General features: G+C 43.0%; 1 protein-coding gene and 1 long non-coding RNA gene across 2 annotated transcripts in view; one reads left to right on the forward strand and one right to left on the reverse strand.

Moving 5' to 3' along the window:
• LOC133771718 (uncharacterized) overlaps window positions 1-18347 on the reverse strand; it is a 93105-nt gene that overhangs the window by 72430 nt on the left and 2328 nt on the right. The window contains exon 2 of the long non-coding RNA XR_009867614.1: window positions 1847-1918. This is a non-coding gene — a long non-coding RNA (uncharacterized LOC133771718). The remainder of the gene's footprint in view (window positions 1-1846; window positions 1919-18347) is intronic.
• Window positions 7844-18347, forward strand: part of GNE (glucosamine (UDP-N-acetyl)-2-epimerase/N-acetylmannosamine kinase) — a 57251-nt gene continuing 46747 nt past the window's right edge. Inside the window, exon 1 of the mRNA XM_062207956.1 lies at window positions 7844-7919. Coding sequence (XP_062063940.1) covers window positions 7869-7919 — 51 coding nt within the window. The 5' untranslated portion in view covers window positions 7844-7868. The remainder of the gene's footprint in view (window positions 7920-18347) is intronic.

Genomic DNA, 18347 nt, shown 5'->3' on the forward strand with positions numbered 1-18347 from the left:
AGCCCTGCTATGGTATAAATATTTGTGTCCTCTCAAAATCCAGATACTGGAATCCTAACTACCCCCTTCCCCCACGCTATATACTAGGAGGCACTGCCTTTGGGAGCCCTCAAGAATGGAGTTCGTGCCCTTGTACAGGCCCTTTCCCTTCTGCCATGTGAGGTGACAGTGAAAAGACAGGTCTATTTTAAGGAAGTAGACCCTCACTAGACACCGTAGCTGCTGGTTCCTTGATCTTCAATTTCCCAGTCTCTAGGACTGTGAGAAATCTATTTCTGCTGTTTGCAAGCAGCTCAGACTAGGGGTGGTTCCTTGCAGCAGGCAAAAGGGACTAAGACAATCCCTGACAACCTATCAAAACCTAGGAGCACATTCCAGATTGCTGCCTGGAGGGAAAAAAATATTCATGCAAGTCACACACATCAGATGACTTTCTCATCTCCCTATCCCACTCCTACCTTCCTCCCATCACCCCAAAGAACAAGAAGTGAGCTTATTCTCACAAGCCGCTTCCTGCCTCACATCCTTCTTCCTGAGGTGGCATTTGACTCCTCCCCTTCCCCGGGGTCACAGTGGAAGATGCAGTGGAGGAAAAGATGAGAAAATGAGCCTGCAGGTGTCTGTGCGTTTTATTTGTTTCCACATTCTACCTTTAGGTAATCCTGGGATCACGTCTTGGATTGGCCAGGCACTTGCCACTCAGGAGGCAGGCTGGCCTGGGCCTGGGGCTCTCCTTTCCCTCTAGCTGTTCCTATTTACTTCCCCAGAAGGCTAGCAGCTGAGCCTGGGGGTCCTTTGGAACCTGGCCAATGTTTCTGTGGAGGGGAGTGGACCCAGTGACTGGGAGGGGCCTTCTGGGACCGGTACTGTTCCCTGTTCCAGGACCTGCAGTGGTTACACAGTATGTTTGCTTTGTAAAAAATTACTGGGCTGAACACTTTATGGTTCATGCTCTCTTTTGTATGTATGTTATACTTCAAGTAAAGAAAAAAAAGTTTAAAAAATGACTTTGGGCAACTGACAAAACTCCAACCTTATCTAGAAGATTTAAATTAACCTAATCACATGTATTTCTGGAATTAGGAGAGCACCTGTGTCCCATACTGCCGTATACACTTTAAATATTATATTTTATTTCATTTAATTATTCCTAGTTCCATCTATTATTTTACTCTGAAATTATGTACTAACTATAGAAAATTTAGAAAAGTATAACAATGATCTGTAATTTTAGCATTTAGTTTTAACTTTCTTAATTTTTTATGCATATACAAACATTATATCTATCTTACAATAGAGGATCATTTTATTTAAAAAGTTATGCTTTTTTCACTTACGTGTTGTGAACATTTTCCCACAATTAACTCTACCTTGAAAATAAAGATTTAAATGCCTTCAAAAAAAATTTTTTTTTTTTTTTGACAGGCAGAGTGGACAGTGAGAGAGAGACAGAGAGAAAGGTCTTCCTTTTGCCGTTGGTTCACCCTCCAATGGCCGCCGCGGTAGCGCGCTGCGGCCGGCGCACCGCGCTGTTCCGATAGCAGGAGCCAGGTGCTTCTCCTGGTCTCCCATGGGGTGCAGGGCCCAAGAACTTGGGCCATCCTCCACTGCACTCCCTGGCCACAGCAGAGAGCTGGCCTGGAAGAGGGGCAACCGGGACAGGATCGGTGCCCCGACCGGGACTAGAACCCGGTGTGCCGGCACCGCAAGGCGGAGGATTAGCCTGTTGAGCCACGGCGCCGGCCTGCCTTCAAAATATTTTATATTCAGTCATCCTGTTATTGTTGATCATTCATCCATATTCTCACCCACCCAACCATTCTACAAATATTTACTGAGTACTTACTATATGCCAGATACTGGGAACACAGTGATGAACAAGACAGATGCAATCTTTTGTCATCAAGGAGCTTGCAGTCTATAGAGACAGAGACAATTTAATAATCAATTAAATGAATAAAAATATCAATTGAGGTTTTTCCTGGAATTTGCAAGTTGATCCTAAAATTCATTTGGGAAAGCAAAGAATAAAGAGAAAAAAGGATAGTGAACAACCATCTAGATAATGTATTCTTTTTTTTTTTTTTTTAACTTGAGAGGCAGAGCATCAGAGAAGGCTTGCCGTCACTAGGTCACCCCCGACTGTCTGCAGTGGCACCCTCCAGGCCAAAGATGGGCACTGGGAATGTAATCCAGATCCCCCAACTTGGGTGGCAGGAACTCAGTTACCTGAGACATCACCACTACCTCCCTGTACTAGTGGGAAACTGGAGTCAGGAGCTGGAGCTTGGAATTAAAAAAACCAAGAAATGGCTGGCGCCACAGCTCACTTGGCTAATCTTCTAGCTGCGGTGTCGGCACCCCGGGTTCTAGTCCCAGTTGGGGCGCCGGTTCTGTCCCGGTTGCTCCTCTTCCAGGCCAGCTCTCTGCTGTGGCCCAGGAAGGCAGTGGAGGATGGCCCAAGTGCTTGGGCCCTGCACACGCATGGAAGAAGCTCCTGGCTCCTGGCTTCGGATTGGCACAGCACACCGGCCGTGGCGGCCATTTTGGGGGTAAACCAACAGAAGGAAGACCTTTCTCTCTGTCTCTCTCTCACTAATTCTGCCAGTCAAAAACAAACAAACAAAAAACAAGATATTCATCATGGTATGCAAATGTCTTAACAACAACTAGGTTAAACACCTGCTCCTGATTTTTTTAAGCTCTTAAGAGGCATAAGTGAAGATCACAAATCCTGTTTGATTTTTGGAATGTTAATTTTGTAAGGAATGAACTATAGTTCATTACTTCAGTATAGCTATTTATATATCTATAAAATGCATAGAAAATAGCTTAATTTTATTTTACTAACTATATCACACTATTCATATTGTCTTGACACTTTATTAAACAATGCACACCAGAAAGCAATTCCTACTGACACATACAGACCTAACTATACTGTTTAAGAGCTATAAGACATTTTACAGCATGTATACTATAATTATATTTAACAAGTCTCCTACTGTTATTCCAATTTTTAAAAAAGATGACCATAATTGTGACAATGACATATACTTAGGACAGACAACTTGAATTAATGAGTCCAAGAGGATACACAGTTAAAAAATTCTGATGTTGGGGCTGGCACTGTGGCATAGCGGGTTAACGCCCTGGCCTGAGGCACCAGCATCCCACAAGGGTGCCGGTTTGAGACCCAGCGGCTCTTCCGATCCATCTCTGCTGTGGACTGGGAAAGCAGTGGAGGATGGCCCAAGTCCTTGGGCCCTTGCACCGGTGTGAGAGACGCAGGAAGCTCCTGGCTCCTTGGCTTCGGATCGGCGTAGCTCTGGCCGCTGTGGCCAATGGGGGAGTGAACTATTGGATGAAAGACCTCTCTCTCTCTCTCTCTGCCTCTGCCTCTCCTCTCTCTGTGTAACTCTGACTTGCAAGTAAATATGTCTTGAAACAAATAAAATTCTGATGTTGCCAAATTGTTCCCTAAAAAAGATCAATTTATATTCTCATCAAACAAAATGTAAGTGTTCTAGCTCTCCCAGTACTATCTTCAGCATTAGATATTATCAATCTTAGCTTCACCAAATTTGATAGGAAAAAAAAATAGTTTCTCTCTGTTTACAATTCCCTGAGTGCTAGTGAGGTTGAGGATCTCCTAAAATATTTATTGGAATATTCGTATTTCCTCTCCCAAGAATATCTTTGTTATTTACTCTTTAGCTTATTTTTGTCACATATTTTTAGGAACTCTTTGTATATTCTAGTCTTTATCATACATTTGTAGAAATTTTTCATATACTTTGGTTATTATATGTGACAAATATATTCCCCCATAAGGATGTCCCTTTCCCACCCAATTGTAATAAAGATAATGCCCTTTGTTTTCTTCTAATACTCTTATAATGCAGATTTTTAATTAATTTGGAATTCATTTTTGAATAGTATGATGTGGGATTCACATTTTTCTTTCCTTATAGATTTTCTCAAAAGTATCTTTAAGATTTATTGGGGCTGGCACTGTGGCAGAGCGGGTAAAGCTGCCAGCTGCAATGCCAGCATCCTATATGGGTGCCAGTTCGAGTCCTAGCAGACCCACTTCTGATCCAGCTCTCTGCTATGGCCTGGGAAAGTAGTGGAAGATGGCCCAAGTTCTTGGACCTCTGCACCCACGTGGGAGACCCGGAAGAAGCTCCTGGCTTCAGATCAGTGCAGCTCCAGCCATTGTGGCCAACTGGAGAGTGAACTAACAGAAGGAAGACCTCTCTCTCTCTGTTTCTCCTTCTCTCTGTGTGTAACTCTGATTTTCAAATAAATAATCTTTAAAAAAATTATTTATTTGGGGCCAGCGCTATGGCATAGCAGGAAAAGCCACTGCCTGCAGTGCCAGCATCCCATATGAGCACTGGTTGGAGTCCCAGCAGATCCACTTCTGAGACAGCTCTCTGCTATGGCCTGAAAAAGCAGAAGATGGTCCAAGCCCTTGGGCCCCTGCACCCACGTGGGAGACCAAGAAGTTTCTGGCTCATGGCTTCAGATCAGCTCAGCTCCAGCCATTGTGTTCATTTAGGGAGTAAATCAGTGGATGAAAGACCTCTCTTTCTCTGTCTCTCCCTCTAATTCTGCCTTCCAAATAAATAAATATATCTATTTGAAAGGCAGAGTTACAGAAAGAGAGGAGAAGACAGAGAGAAATCTTCCATATACTAGTTCACTTCCCAAATGGCTGCAACAAGTGAGGCTGGGCCAGGCCAAAGCCAGGAGCCAGGAACTTCTTCCAGGTCTCTGACACGGCTGCAGAGGCCCAAGGACTTGGGCCATCCTCTGCTAATTTCCCAGGCACACTAGCAGGGAGCTGGATTGGAAGGGGAGCAGTGGGGACTTGAACTGGCATCCGTATGGGATGCCAGTGCTATAGGCTGTAGTTTAACTCACTCAGCCACAGTGCCAGCTGCCCAGAACTACTTTTCGAATAATCCTTCATTTCCCCACTACTTAGAAATTCTACCTTTATCATAAACTAAATTCCTTTAGTACATGGGACAGATTCTGAACTCTATTCTTCTTCATGAATTTATTTATTTATTCTTATTGCAATGATGGATTATAATTATGGTAGCTTTACCACTGTTTTAGTATCCGGCAGGACAAATTCTCCACTTCTTGTTGTTGTTCATTTTCTACCTAGAAGAATTTTATTTATTTTTAATTAACTTATTTGAAAGACAGAGTTAGAGAGGCAGACAGAGGAAGAGAGAGAGAGGGAGGGAGGAAGGGAGGGAGGGAGGGAGGTCTTCCATCCGCTGGTTTACCCCCCTAGATGGCCGCAAAGGCTGGAGCTGTGCCAATCAGATCCAAAGCCAGGAGCCAGGAGCTCCCTCTGGGTTTCCTACGTGGATGCAGGGGCCCATGCACTTGGACTATCTTCTGTTTTCTCAGGCCAAAGTAGACTAGTCAGGAATCGAACCAGCGCCCATATGGGATGCCAACACTGCAGGCAGCAGCTTTACCTGCTACACCACAGCACCAGTCCCTCCAGAAGAATCTTAGAAGCCACTTGTCATATTCCATTAAAACCTTCTGAAATTTTTCATTGTGATTCCCTTGAATTTATAGATTATTTGGGAGAGTCAACATTCTTCTCACCTAGGAACACAGATGTACATTTATTGATATCTTCTCTTAAGCCTTAGAAAAATTTGAGTTTTCTCCATGTAACTTTTGAATATCTTAAGTTCAGTCCTAGGTATTCCATTAGTTTAGAGGTTCTTGTGAACTGGGTTTCTGTTACTTTTTTTATTAGTTATTACTGGGGATTTTGTTTCTAGTGACTAAATAATCATTAATTTTAACAGTTTATCCTGTTGGATTATCCAGGTAGGCAACCTAGTAGTTTATAAATAGAATGGTTTTAATTCCTACTCTCCAATATTTACACTTCATGTATTTATCTCATTGCCCTGGTTAGACCCTTCAATGGAACGTGAACAATTTTGGAGATAGTATGAGAATATTTTTCTTTCACTATTACATGTGATGCTTGCTACAGATTTTGGTAATTTTCCTTCATTGAATTAAAGTTGATAGAAAGGGCTTTTTTGAAAAAAAAATTAGAAACAAATATAGCAAATGCTGTCTCCAAATCTAATCGACTATATAGTTTTTCTCTTATTAATATATAAAAAGATTTTCTAAAACTGAACTATCCTAACAGTCCAGAGATAAATGTTATTTGATCATGAAGCTAGTATTCTTTCTACATACTGTTGGATTTTATTCACCAATATTTTATTTGGGATTCATTAAATCTATTTAATCCAATTTTGGTTTGTGCTTCCTTGTGCTCAATTTAGTGAAATGTGCTAGCCTACGCTGGTCTCTATATTTCCCAATCCACTCATTAGTTTCTAACATGGTAGTATGAAGTGTTCTCTCCTTAAAAGAGAACTGCTTTTTATATAGCGTTGCTTAAGTGGAATGTAGTTGTATGTACATAAAGCTAGGCTGCTCATGTGTTCAAATGAGCATTTACCAATGAAACAGAAAGCTGGATTTGACAAGCAGATCATCATTCAGTTTTCCTTGTGAACAATCTGGGTGTAGGGGTCCCTGAGCACCAAAACCACAAGGAATATCTTTATGAACAGGGGCCAGTGCTGTGGTGCAGCAGGTTAACACCCTGGCCTAAAGTGCCAGCATCCCATATGGGCGCTGGTTCTAGTCCCGGCTGCTCTTCTTCCGATCCAGCTCTCTACTATGGCCTGGGATAGCAGTAGAAGATGGCCCAAGTGCTTGGGCCCCTGCACCCACATGGGAGACCTGGAAGATGCCCCTGGCTCCTGGCTCCAGATAGGCACAGCTCCAGCTGTTGTGGCCATCTGGAGAGTGAACCATCAGATGGAAGGCCTGTCTCTCTGTCTCTACCTCTCTCTGTAACTCTTTCAAATAAATAAAATAAATCTTTAAAAAAAATTTTTTTAAATAAACTGATAAGAACAGATACTACACTTGATCTTAAGCCAAAACAAGTGGTGCTGGGAATATCTTTTATGATATATAGCATGTTTTCTATCCTAATGCAGATTAAATAAAATGCACTATGATTTTCTTTCAATTTCATGAAACTAAGGGTTCTAGATATCACGAGGCCTATGGGTGTTAACAAACCTTTTAAAAATCCTCTAGTTTAACCCCGTTACTTCTTTGTTCAAAGTGGTATAAAAACAAATGTCTTGGGGGCCAGTGCTGCGGTATAGCAGGTTAAGCCACCATGTATAGCTCCAACATCCCATATGGCTGCTCCACTTCCGATCCAGCTCCCTGCTAACGCGCCTGAGAAAGCAGCAGCAGATGATCTAAGTGCTTGGGCCCCTGTACCCATGTGGGAGACCTGGAGGAAGCTCCTGGCTTCGGCCCAGCCCTGGCTGTTGCAGCCATTTGGGGGGTGAACCAGCAGACAGAAGAGCTCTCTATCTCTCTGTCATTCTGACTTTCAAATAAACACATCTTAAAAATAAATAAATGTTTTGAATGTAGCTATGTGGGGAAACAATGTGAAAAAGGCTATTGTGATTTTGATTGTGGATTTTTTTTCTACCTTCAGAAACTCAGAATAAAACTGTTCCAGTGGGAACTCAGACTAATCAGTAGAATGGTATACCACAAACAGGGAAGTAACAATGCTCAGATGGCAATTATCCTACTTAAACCCCCGTCCAGGAACACAAGGAAGAATTCAGAGCCATATTTTTTTTTTCTTCCTTTTCAGAGAGGCGGGGCTTAAGAGTCAGCCTGGAGTTCAGCCCTCTATTAGTGACTGCACTGTGGCAGCTGGACCCAGAGAGCAAACAGCTGCTCTTCTCATTAGTCACTGGATGGAAACCAGGATGTATCCTTCTGGGGAGTCCAGCTACCTAGGACCTCACGTAAGTAACTTTGCAATTCAACGTAGTTTTACCACTGACAGAGCCATCAGAAAAAAAGAATTACAAGGAGTTAGAGGAAAGCTTTGGTTTTAAATCATGTCCATCATTTAAAAAAATGTCATTTTTATACTGGTAGCTCAGATTAGTCATTCTATGATTGCTATTTGTTTCTCTGGTATTATGCTGAAATTCTTTTTTTTTTTTTTTTTTTGCTTTTCCAAACTGAAAATAAACTCTTTCCTCAGGATTCTTGATGCTTTCATCAGATAAAGTGGGTTTGCTTTTACTTTTTGAATTCTCTACTTCACAAACACAGTTTATTTCCAAAAGGTACAAAAATCATTTACTGCAAATATTTTTCTCTTTGCTTTTGAAATACAGCATAAAGTTGCATAATTTATACTTCTTTTCCCCCAAGTTATTAATGGACCAAAAGGGAGGGTGGGTGCATTTACTCTGGGTTACTTGGTATCTAAGCTAAATAAATAGGCAACTACCATATTTATCAATATGTAAATGTGTTATATAGTATGCCAACACTATAATGTAGTTTATTTAACCTAAATCTTTACTGAGACATGGAAATCCAGATATTTTGGGAAATTATCACATATCAATTTGGCGACTAAACATATATATATTCAATTTAAAGATCATCTATAGGTAAGAAATGGTTTACCAGAACTTTTCAATCATAAACATCATTTCTGCAATTCTTTTCATCTTTTAAAGATTTAACTAGGGGCTGGGCACTGTGGCATAGCAGATGAGACTGCTGCCTGCAGTTGCTGGCCGGTTCTAGTCCCAGCTGTTCCTCTTCCAATCTAGCTCTCTGTTGTGGCCTGGGACAGCAGTGGAAGATGGCCCAAGTGCTTGGGTCCCTGTACTCACATCGGAGACCTGGAAGAAGCTCCTGGCTTCGGATTGGCTCAGCTCTGGCCACTGTGGCCATTTGGAGAGTGAACTAGCAGATGTGGAAGACCTCTCTTTCTCTCTGACTCTCTATAACTCTTCCAGATTTACCTATTTATTTGAAAGCAGAGTGACAGAGAGGGAGAGACAGAGACAGATCTTCCATATACTGGTTCACTCTCCAAATGGTTGCAATAGCAGAAGCTGGGCCAGGCCAAAGCCAGGAGCCAAGGAACTCCATCTGAGTCTCCCACATGGGTAGCAGGAAGTTAAGTACTGGAATATCTGCTGCCTCTCAGGCACATTAGCAGAAGTTGGATCAGAAGCACAGAGCAGTCAGGACTCAAACCAGGTCCTCCAATATGGGATGTGGAAGTTTCAAGTGGTGGCTCAAAGTGCTGTGCCATAAAGGCCACTCCTACAGTTATTTTCAATATAATTTACTTCTAGCTGTATCACTAAAGCAGCAACAGATCCAATTTCAAATTGGCTTTTCAATGAGATTTTTTTTAAGTATCACACTTGAATTTAAATTCAAGGTCTGATTTTTCTGAGCTTACAGCAGGAACTCCTAAGTCTCTTCTTATGTCTTTAATGAAATTTAAGAAATGCTTGTCTCTAGTCACAGGGACAATAGTTGCTCTATCTGATCTCTTCACTCATTTTTCAAATGACTATCTTTTCTTTTTTTAACAAATATGTCCTGCAATTACCATTTCATCCCTCTATCTAATGTTTGGTAGTTTCTATGACCACATTCACTCTGAAACACTTCATGTGGCCCGAAAGTTCCTTTCCAAAGCACTCTTTCACATAATAATCCAATTACATTGTCCAGGATTCCTCGACAGCATTTTTTTCCTGTCAGGCTGATCTCTGCTGTATGCTATTCTTGCTCCCATTTTAATTATCTTCAATCATAGTCCTCTCCCAGGAAAACTCTTTTAAAACGTAAATTGATGGGACTTCCTGGCACACAGGATATGAGAGAGAAAGGAGAGAGAGAAGTGAAAGATGCCTCCCAGACTAGTGGGTGGAGAACACCATTCTCCAATAATTAGAATAGAGGAGAAAGTCCTGGTTTACGGAGAAGGACACAACTTAATTTCGTACAAGATGATCTGAAGTGCTTGTGGGACTGATCCAAAGATGTTGTATAATTGATTGGATACTGAATTTGGACTGAGAAGGCTGGGCTGGAGATTCAGATTTAAGAATAATGTTAAACCATACAAGACGATGATATCATGCTGGGTGTACACTAAAATGAGATTAAGAAGGCTAACCACAGGCTCCTAGGAAATATTAACTTCTTAAGTAGGAGTCTGAGGAAGTACAACAGCCAGAGAGGTTGAGGTAGGTAGAAAATCAGGTGTCTTGGAGGCCTGAGAAGTAGAGAGTTTTAAGAAAGGGACTTTCCCAACACTGGAAAGAACTGTTAAAACAAGCTGGGGCTAAAAAGCCTAGGTGCCGGGACAGTTGTAAAAGTAAGCTGGAGGCCAGCACCGTGGCTCAACAGGCTAATCCTCCGCCCTGCGGCGCTGGCACCCCGGGTTCTAGTCCCGGTTGGGGCACCGGACTGTGTCCGGTTTTCCACTCTTCCAGGCCAGCTCTCTGCTATGGCCCGGGAAGGCAGTGGAGGATGGCCCAAGTGCTTGGGCCCTGCACCCCATGGGAGACCAGGAGAAGCACCTGGCTCCTGCCTTCGGATCAGCGCAGTGCGCCGGCTGCAGCGCGCCGGCCGTGGCGGCCATTGGAGGGTGAACCAATGGCAAAGGAAGACCTTTCTCTCTCACTGTCCACTCTGCCTGTCAAAAAAAAAAAAAAAAATAGTAAGCTAGAAAAGGGCAAACATGGCCAGGAAAGTCCCATTGAATGCTAACATAAAGTACAACATACTGAAGTCCCTGGGTTTCCACAAAACTTTATACCCTATTAAACTGAATAATGTCAAAGGTTAGATAACTGCTGTATGTGAAATACAGCTGTAGCCTGGCATCCTTGATCTGCTGGTTCTAGAACCCCCTCCTCCTTGCCCCGACGGAAACCAAAATCTGTGACTGCTCAAGTCACTTACGTAACACGGTGTGATATTTGCATATAGCCTGTGCACATCATTATACTTTAAACCAGCTCTAGATTACTTATAATACCCAATACAACGTACGTGCTATGTAAATAGTTGTCATACCATATTGTTTAGGAAATGATGACAAAAAATTGGTACAAACACAATTTCTTTCAAACATGTTTGATTCACAGTTGGTTTAATCCATGGATGTGGAATCCATGGTTATGGAGGAAGCAGACCCTACTATACTGAGTTCTGAATTGGCCAAGAGTAAAAGTATAACAAACTGGGAGTGAGGAGCAGAAACATCCAGTGAAACAAGTAGGGCAAGAATGTAGTTAGATGCTACCGGCTATGAGTGAATGGTGTTTTCAAAACAGATACAAAGCTAGAGAATGAATTATGCCTCTCACAAATCTGTCTCCAGTCCATATTTTTCTCCAGATCCTCTATCTCATTAAAATATCCCACAGCTATAAATTCAACATATCCAAAGTCAGACCTCATTATCTTCTCAACTCTGGTGGACCCTCAGATCTGCTCCTGTTCCATTCCAGATAGCATCCAGTCCCATCTGCTTGACTCATTCCCTTCCACTGCATCATCAGAGGTCACATCTCTGCCACAAAGTTCTATCCATTCTCTTCCTCATTCTTTTGATTCCATTCTCCCTTCCCTAATTCCCCCTAACTACTGCTTTAATTCAGATCCTGAAATATTATTTCTAATTCATCTCCTTCCAATGTCCTTCCTCATAGTACCAAGTCATCTCCCATAATTCTAAATAAACAAATCTGATCGTGATAGTTCCCTGACAAAATACTCTCACAATTACAGTGAGAAGAAAGTGTGACTGCCTAAGCTTGACATCATGCAGGGCCCTTGCTGACCTGGCCCTACTCCCTATCTTAGCTACACCTCCAGTTATTTTATGTCTCCATACAGCTCTTTTTTTTTTTTTAAGACAGGCAGAGTTATAGACAGTGAGAGAGACAGAGAGAAAGGTCTTCCTTCCGTTGGTTCACTCCTCAAATGCCCCCTATAATTGGCGCTGTGCCAATCCGAAGCCAGGAGCCAGGTGTTTCTTCCTGGTCTCCCATGCGGGTGCAGGGCCCAAGCACTTGGGCCATCTTCCACTGCCCTCCCGGGCCACAGCAGAGAGTTGGAAGAGGAGCAACTGGGACTAGAACCCGGTGCCCTTATGGGATGCCGGCGCCGCAGGCAGAGGATTAACCAAGTGAGCCACAGCGCCAGCCCCTCCATACAGCTATCTTATACCAGTTGTAAAGTTCTCCTTGTTCTTCGGCTCATCATGCTCTTTTATACTTGATTCATTATAAAGACTGAGCAACAGGGTGGTACTACTAAGATCACAAGCCTAGACAGTAGAGGATGGTTGATGGGGGAAGTTGAATACAATGTGACTAGCTATAGGGAGAATAGGGATGGCAGTGAATCCTTGGCAGATGATATGATCCTCCTTTGATTTGAAGTTTATTGTGTTTCTTAAATTAGAAATGATTCAAGGAACTATTGTAGAGATAAGCATACCTAAAAGGTTTAACTGCAAAGAATTTATGACCTGACAAAAGAAGCAGGTCATATACAAGTATAGTGAGGTGACTAATCTGACTGGTTTTCTCCAGTTCCCTGTAATACATCAACTGTGTAACTTTAAAAGCACAAATATATACACCCAAAGACACAGGTAATCAATGATAAGTATGAAATGGGTAGTGATGACAAGTGCTATGGCAATGCAGAGGAACAAAGGATTATTTTGGATAGGGTATTCAGATTAGGGTTCAGAAGAGATAGGACTTGAAACTTCGAGTAGGGTGTAAGTAGCAGACAAGGAACAGCCTATGAGAAAAGACACAAACAAAAGCAGAAAAGGAACTATTCAAGGCAGAAGGCTCTGGGTAGAGGAATACCATTGGTAAGATCAGCAAGAGAGCAGGAGATCTTAAATTACGAAAGACCTTAAGTGCCAACTTGATCCCCTAGGCATACTTCATCCAGTAGGGTATGGGAAGCCACTGAAGTTTTTCTTAAGAAATAATTTAATGAAATGTCTTTTAAGGAGATTAATCAAGCAGCTGTATGAAGAACAGGCAGGAACAGCAAAGATAGACATCTCAGAATTAAGGAAATAAGATAAACACACACACACAAACCCACACACACAAAGATAAAGACCTGAATTAAGATGGCAGGACTGGGAAAGGAAAAGCAGATGCAAGAAACATTCTGAAGAATTTGAATAACTGGATGTTAGAGGTCAGAGAGTGAAGATTAAAATACAACTCTGTGACTTTGAGTTTGAATGAATGTGCAACATTAGCACAAGTAAAAGAAATAAAGAAGTCAAAAGGGAAAAACTGCTAGAGGAAGCTATCTAGCAGGCAACTACAGATGTAACGTAGACTTAAGAAGAAGTGAGACTGCAGTGTGTCTCCAAAGACTTATTTTCACCAGAAGTCAACGTTTCAGAATCAATGAAATCCTGCAGTGCTAAGTTACGTGGAAGATCAAGGGCAGAAGCATAATCAAAACACAGTGCTCTTATTTAGAGGCAAGAAGACAGGTAGGTAGGGAAGAAAAACAGCAATGATTTGAAAGGTAGATGGCCCGCGCCGTGGCTCACTTGGCTAATCCTCTGCCTGTGGCGCCAGCACCCGGGTTCTAGTCCCGGTTGCTCCTCTTCCAGTCTAGCTCTCTGCTGTGGCCTGGGAAGGCAGTGGAGGATGGCCCGAGTGCTCGGGCCCTGCACCCGCATGGGAGACCAGGAGGAAGCACCTGGCTCCTGGCTTCAGATTGGCGCAGCGCCAGCAGTGGCAGCCATTAGGGGAGTAAACCAATGGATAGGAAGACCTTTCTCTCTGTCTCTCTCTATAACTCTGTCAAATAAAAAATAAATCCTTTAAAAAAAAAAAAAAGGTAGAATTAGATTCATTCCAGAGTAGGGGCAAGAAAGACTTGAGAAGAGAGCTAGAGGTCTTTGGTTTCTGCTTAGGCTTCCAGGTGTTATTTGTGTATATTTAGATATATCTGAATCATTCATTTAGGTTCTAGGCAGCCTACTTGAGTACTCCAAGGAACGCCCATGTGGCACCCCAGCCTTAACTGTATGCTGACTATTCTTCAGTCCCAACAGTTGTGTACCAGTCCTTTGGCTATTTCCTTATCCTACGCTGGGAAATCATGAATTTTCTGTTAAGGTTTCTGGATACTTTTGATCTCAGCTAGATCCTTTTAAGTCCAAAAGAACATACCTCCCACATAATTTTTAATGAGCTGTCATTTGAGAACACAGTTGTATTGATCTAACTTTTTATAACAGAATCAAAGTTAAAAGCCAACCAGTTTTTAACACTTTTCCAGTCCTTCTGGAATAGCTGTGCCAATTAAACTTCCTGAACTTCTGCTAGTCAAAGATGACTGAGTGCTCTCTGTCTTACCTCATTTCCTTAGCAGCTAGATAAGAAATCATTTGTTCGTTGAAAATGCGGTACTTTCATAGCCTATAAAGAAAAACACATTTTAAAATCCCAATAAAGGGCAATGTTTCACAAGGACAAGCACCATGTTATATGGTCACTTGTACTCTATAATTGGGAAAGCTAGCTTAGAGATGGATCACCACCACAGATACACAGATGCTGACTATCAAAATAAATTCATTGTAAACTGGGGCTATGAATAATGATTAAGTGGGTCTGGAATATGAACCTCAAAAAGGAGTCTCTTCTAGTTATGAATACCCTAATCAGTGCATTTAGAAGCAGGTCTTTCTTTCTCATGCTCTTAGTAACCTGAAGTTGACTCAAAGTTTAGTACGTTCTTAAACTATTTTCAGTCAGTGTAATATTAATCGGTATAGGCTTTTTCTCTGTAGCACAGCCTCATATGGCTACTCAGTGCAATAGGAACAATCTTTTCTTCTGGGGAGGCTATAAACAATCTGGCTTATGCAATGATATATGTACACTGTATACTTTACTTATGTATACTCTAAAGATATTGGCAATTAAAAGTGCTATGGCTTGGGATAGAGAGTGAGTGAACAGCTAAAAGAAAGATATTTATTAAACAGAAGTGAAACAGCCATCTTAATATAGTGATTGCTCACTTTTTTCCATCTCTTGGCTGAGTTCTTCACGACATTGACTTAGGGCAGAGACAGCAAACCCATGGCCATCCCTGCCTCCTTTCCATCCATCTGAAGTACAACATGGAAGACCCCACGGTACTCTTCTCCACTAAATTCTGGCTTGACCTCAGAATCATTTCCGACACAGTTCTACAGGCAGCCATTACCAATCAGTTAGAATTGGGGATCAAAAAAAATAGCATTGGGTATTCTCCCTGGTTTACAATTTTGTTGTTAGTACCTTCAGAAAAAGAGGCTTTATTGTAAGGATACATATAGACTGAAATCAAGAAGTTGTTCAGGGGTGCTGGTGTTATGGTGTAGTGGGTAAGCCCACTGTCTGTGACACTGGCATCTCATGCAGGCACTGGTTCAAGTCCTGGCTGGTTCACTTACGATCCATCTCCCTGCTAATGCACCTGAGAAAGCAGCAAAAAACAGTCCAAATCCTTGGGCCTCTGCACCCATGGGAGACTCAGAAGCAGCTCCTGGCTTCAGCCAGGCCAGCCCTGGCCATTGTGGCCATTTGGGGAGTGAACCAGGAGACTAACTTCTCTAACTCTGCCTTTCAAGTAATAAATAAATAAATAAATAGAGAGAGAGAGAGAGAGAGAGAGAGAGAGAGAGAAAGAAAAGGAAGGAAGGAAGGAGGATTGTTCAGGATCCAAGGCAAGTTTAGGCACTGGATTCTCTCCCTATTGCCCACCTGTACTCTCTCTCACAGTATATCTATGTCTATAGTTTTAATATGCCCCATTTTCCTCTCACTTCAGATTGGCCAATCTTTTCTGTATTTCCCAGTCCAAATGCTTCAGAGAGCTACCTCAACATGCTTAGCCAGCTACCACTGTCCATTAGCTAACCACAGCCTTGGCGCTAGGTCTGTTCATGGATGGGTAGCTCTTGAGTAGACAGCCCATGGGCACTGGTAATGTTTTCTCCCTTTAGCTTGGTAGTGGTTTTCACTACTTGAAAATTCAAAAACCTACTTAGATAATTATTGATACTTCAATAATTTTTTTTTTTTAATCTGAGACAGAGAGGTGAGGAGGGAAGAGAGACAGAGAATACATTCCCATCTACTCATTCACTCTTCAAATGCCCACAACAGCCGGGGCACAGCTGGTTCACTCAACCTAAGTTTCCCACACGAGAGGCAAGAATCCAAACACTTGCGCCATCATGGCCATCTCCCAGGGTACCCATTAGCAGGAAGCTGGAGTCAGGAGCCAGAGGCAGCATCAAACCCAGAAACTCTGATGTGGGACAATGGTGCCCTAACCAGCAACTTTTTTTTTAAAGTATTTATTTATTTTGTTTTTATTGACTTTTTAAAAAAATATTTATTTGAAAGTCAGAGTTACACAGAGAGAGGAGAGGTGAGAGAGAGAGAGAGAGAGAGAGGTCTTCCATCCGATGGTTCACTCCCCAGTTGGCCGCAACAGCCGGAGCTATGCTGATCTGAAGCCAGGAGCTTTTTCCTGGTCTCCCACGTGAGTGCAGGGGCCCAAGGACTTCGGCCATCTTCTGCTACTTTTCTGGGCCATAGCAGAGAGCTGGACAGGAAGCGGAGCAGCCGGGTCTCGAACCGGCGCCCATATGGGAAGCCAGTGCTTCAGGCCAGGGCGTTAACCCACATCGCCACAGCGCCAGCCCCTTTATTTTCTTATTTTCATTTTATCCTCCAGGGGAAGAGGAGGAGGCAAGGAGAGAAAGATTGATCTTCCATGTACTGGATCCCTTCTCAGATGCCCACAACAGCCAGTGTTGGGCCAGGCTGGAGCCAGGAGCCTGAAACTCCATCTGGGTCTCCCAGGTAGGTGGCAGGAACCCAAGTACTTGAGCCATCATCTGCTGCCTCCCAGGGTGTGCATCAGTAGGAATCCAATAAGAAATGGAGTAGCCAGGACTCAAATCAAAGGCTCCAATATGGTATGCAGGCATCTGAAGCAGCACTAATTTGATCACTGTGCCAAACATCCAACCTCTAATCAGCATCTTGACCACCATGTAAGGGGCAGGCATTTAGCCTAGCAGTTAAAATGTCCCACACTGGAGTACCCAGGTTCAATCCTCAGCTCTGGCTCCTCACTCCAGGTTCCTGCTAATGGGGAACATGGGAGGCAGTGTAATGGCTGAAACAGTTAGGTTCCTACCACCCACATGGGAGATCTGGATTGTGTTACTGGCTCCTGGCTTTGGACTGCACCAGTCCCAATCACTGTGGGCATTTGTGGAGTGAATCAGCCCATGAGGGTGCTTTCTCCTGACTCTCAAAAAAATTTTTAAGGTATGCCAAAGTGCTATCATTTTGATTTCTTTTTAAAGATTTACAGGGCTGGCGCTGTGGCGCAACAGATTATGCCTTGGCCTGAAGCGCCAGGATCCCATATGGGCACTGGTTCAAGACCCAGCTGCTCCTCTTCCAATCCGGCTCTCTGCTATGGCCTGGGAAAGCAGCAGAAGACAGCCCAAGTCCTTGGGCCCATGTACCCGCATGGGAGACCTGGAAGATGCTCCTGACTCCTGGCTTTGGATCAGCACAGCTTAGGCCATTGCAGCCAACTGGGGAGTGAAACTTCAGATGGAAGACCTCTTTCTCTCTCTCTCTGCCTCTCCTCTGTGTAACTCCTTCAAATAAATAAATAATCTTTTTTTAAAAAAAATATTTACTATTTTGAAAGGCAGAGTGAGAGAGAAGGAGGAGGGGGAGGAGGAGAGAGAAAAAAAGAGAGAGGGAGGGAGAAGGGGGGAGGAGAGAGAGAAAGAGAGAGAGAGAATGAGAATGAATGAATTGATCTTCTATCTGCTGGATCGCTCCCCTGATGGCTGCAATGGCTGGGCTGGGCCAGGCTGATGCCAGGAGCCAGGAACTTCATCTGAGTCTCCTATGTGGGTGACAGGGGCCTAAATACCACTTTTCCCAGGTCATTAGCAGGGAGCTGGATTGGAAGAACACAATCTGGTGCCCGTATGAGATGCTGGCACCACAGGCAGCAGCTTTACTCACTATACCACAAAGCCAACCCCTCTTTTTTTTTTTTTTTTTTTCTTCCCCAAAAGATTTACTTATTTGAAAGGCAGAGTTACAGAAAAAGAGTGACAAAGCAAGACAGAGAGAGAGAGAGAGAGATTGTCCATCCTCTGGATCACTCCCCAAATGGCCATAATGGTCAGGGTTGGGCCAGGCCCAAGCCAGGAGCCTGAAACTCCATTCAGGTCTCCCACATGGATGCTGCTTTCTCATGCATAGCAGCAGGAAGCTGGCCTGGAAGTCAAGTATCCCGGACTC

Source organism: Lepus europaeus, chromosome 12 (assembly GCF_033115175.1).
Source record: "Lepus europaeus isolate LE1 chromosome 12, mLepTim1.pri, whole genome shotgun sequence".
Taxonomy (NCBI): domain Eukaryota; kingdom Metazoa; phylum Chordata; class Mammalia; order Lagomorpha; family Leporidae; genus Lepus; species Lepus europaeus.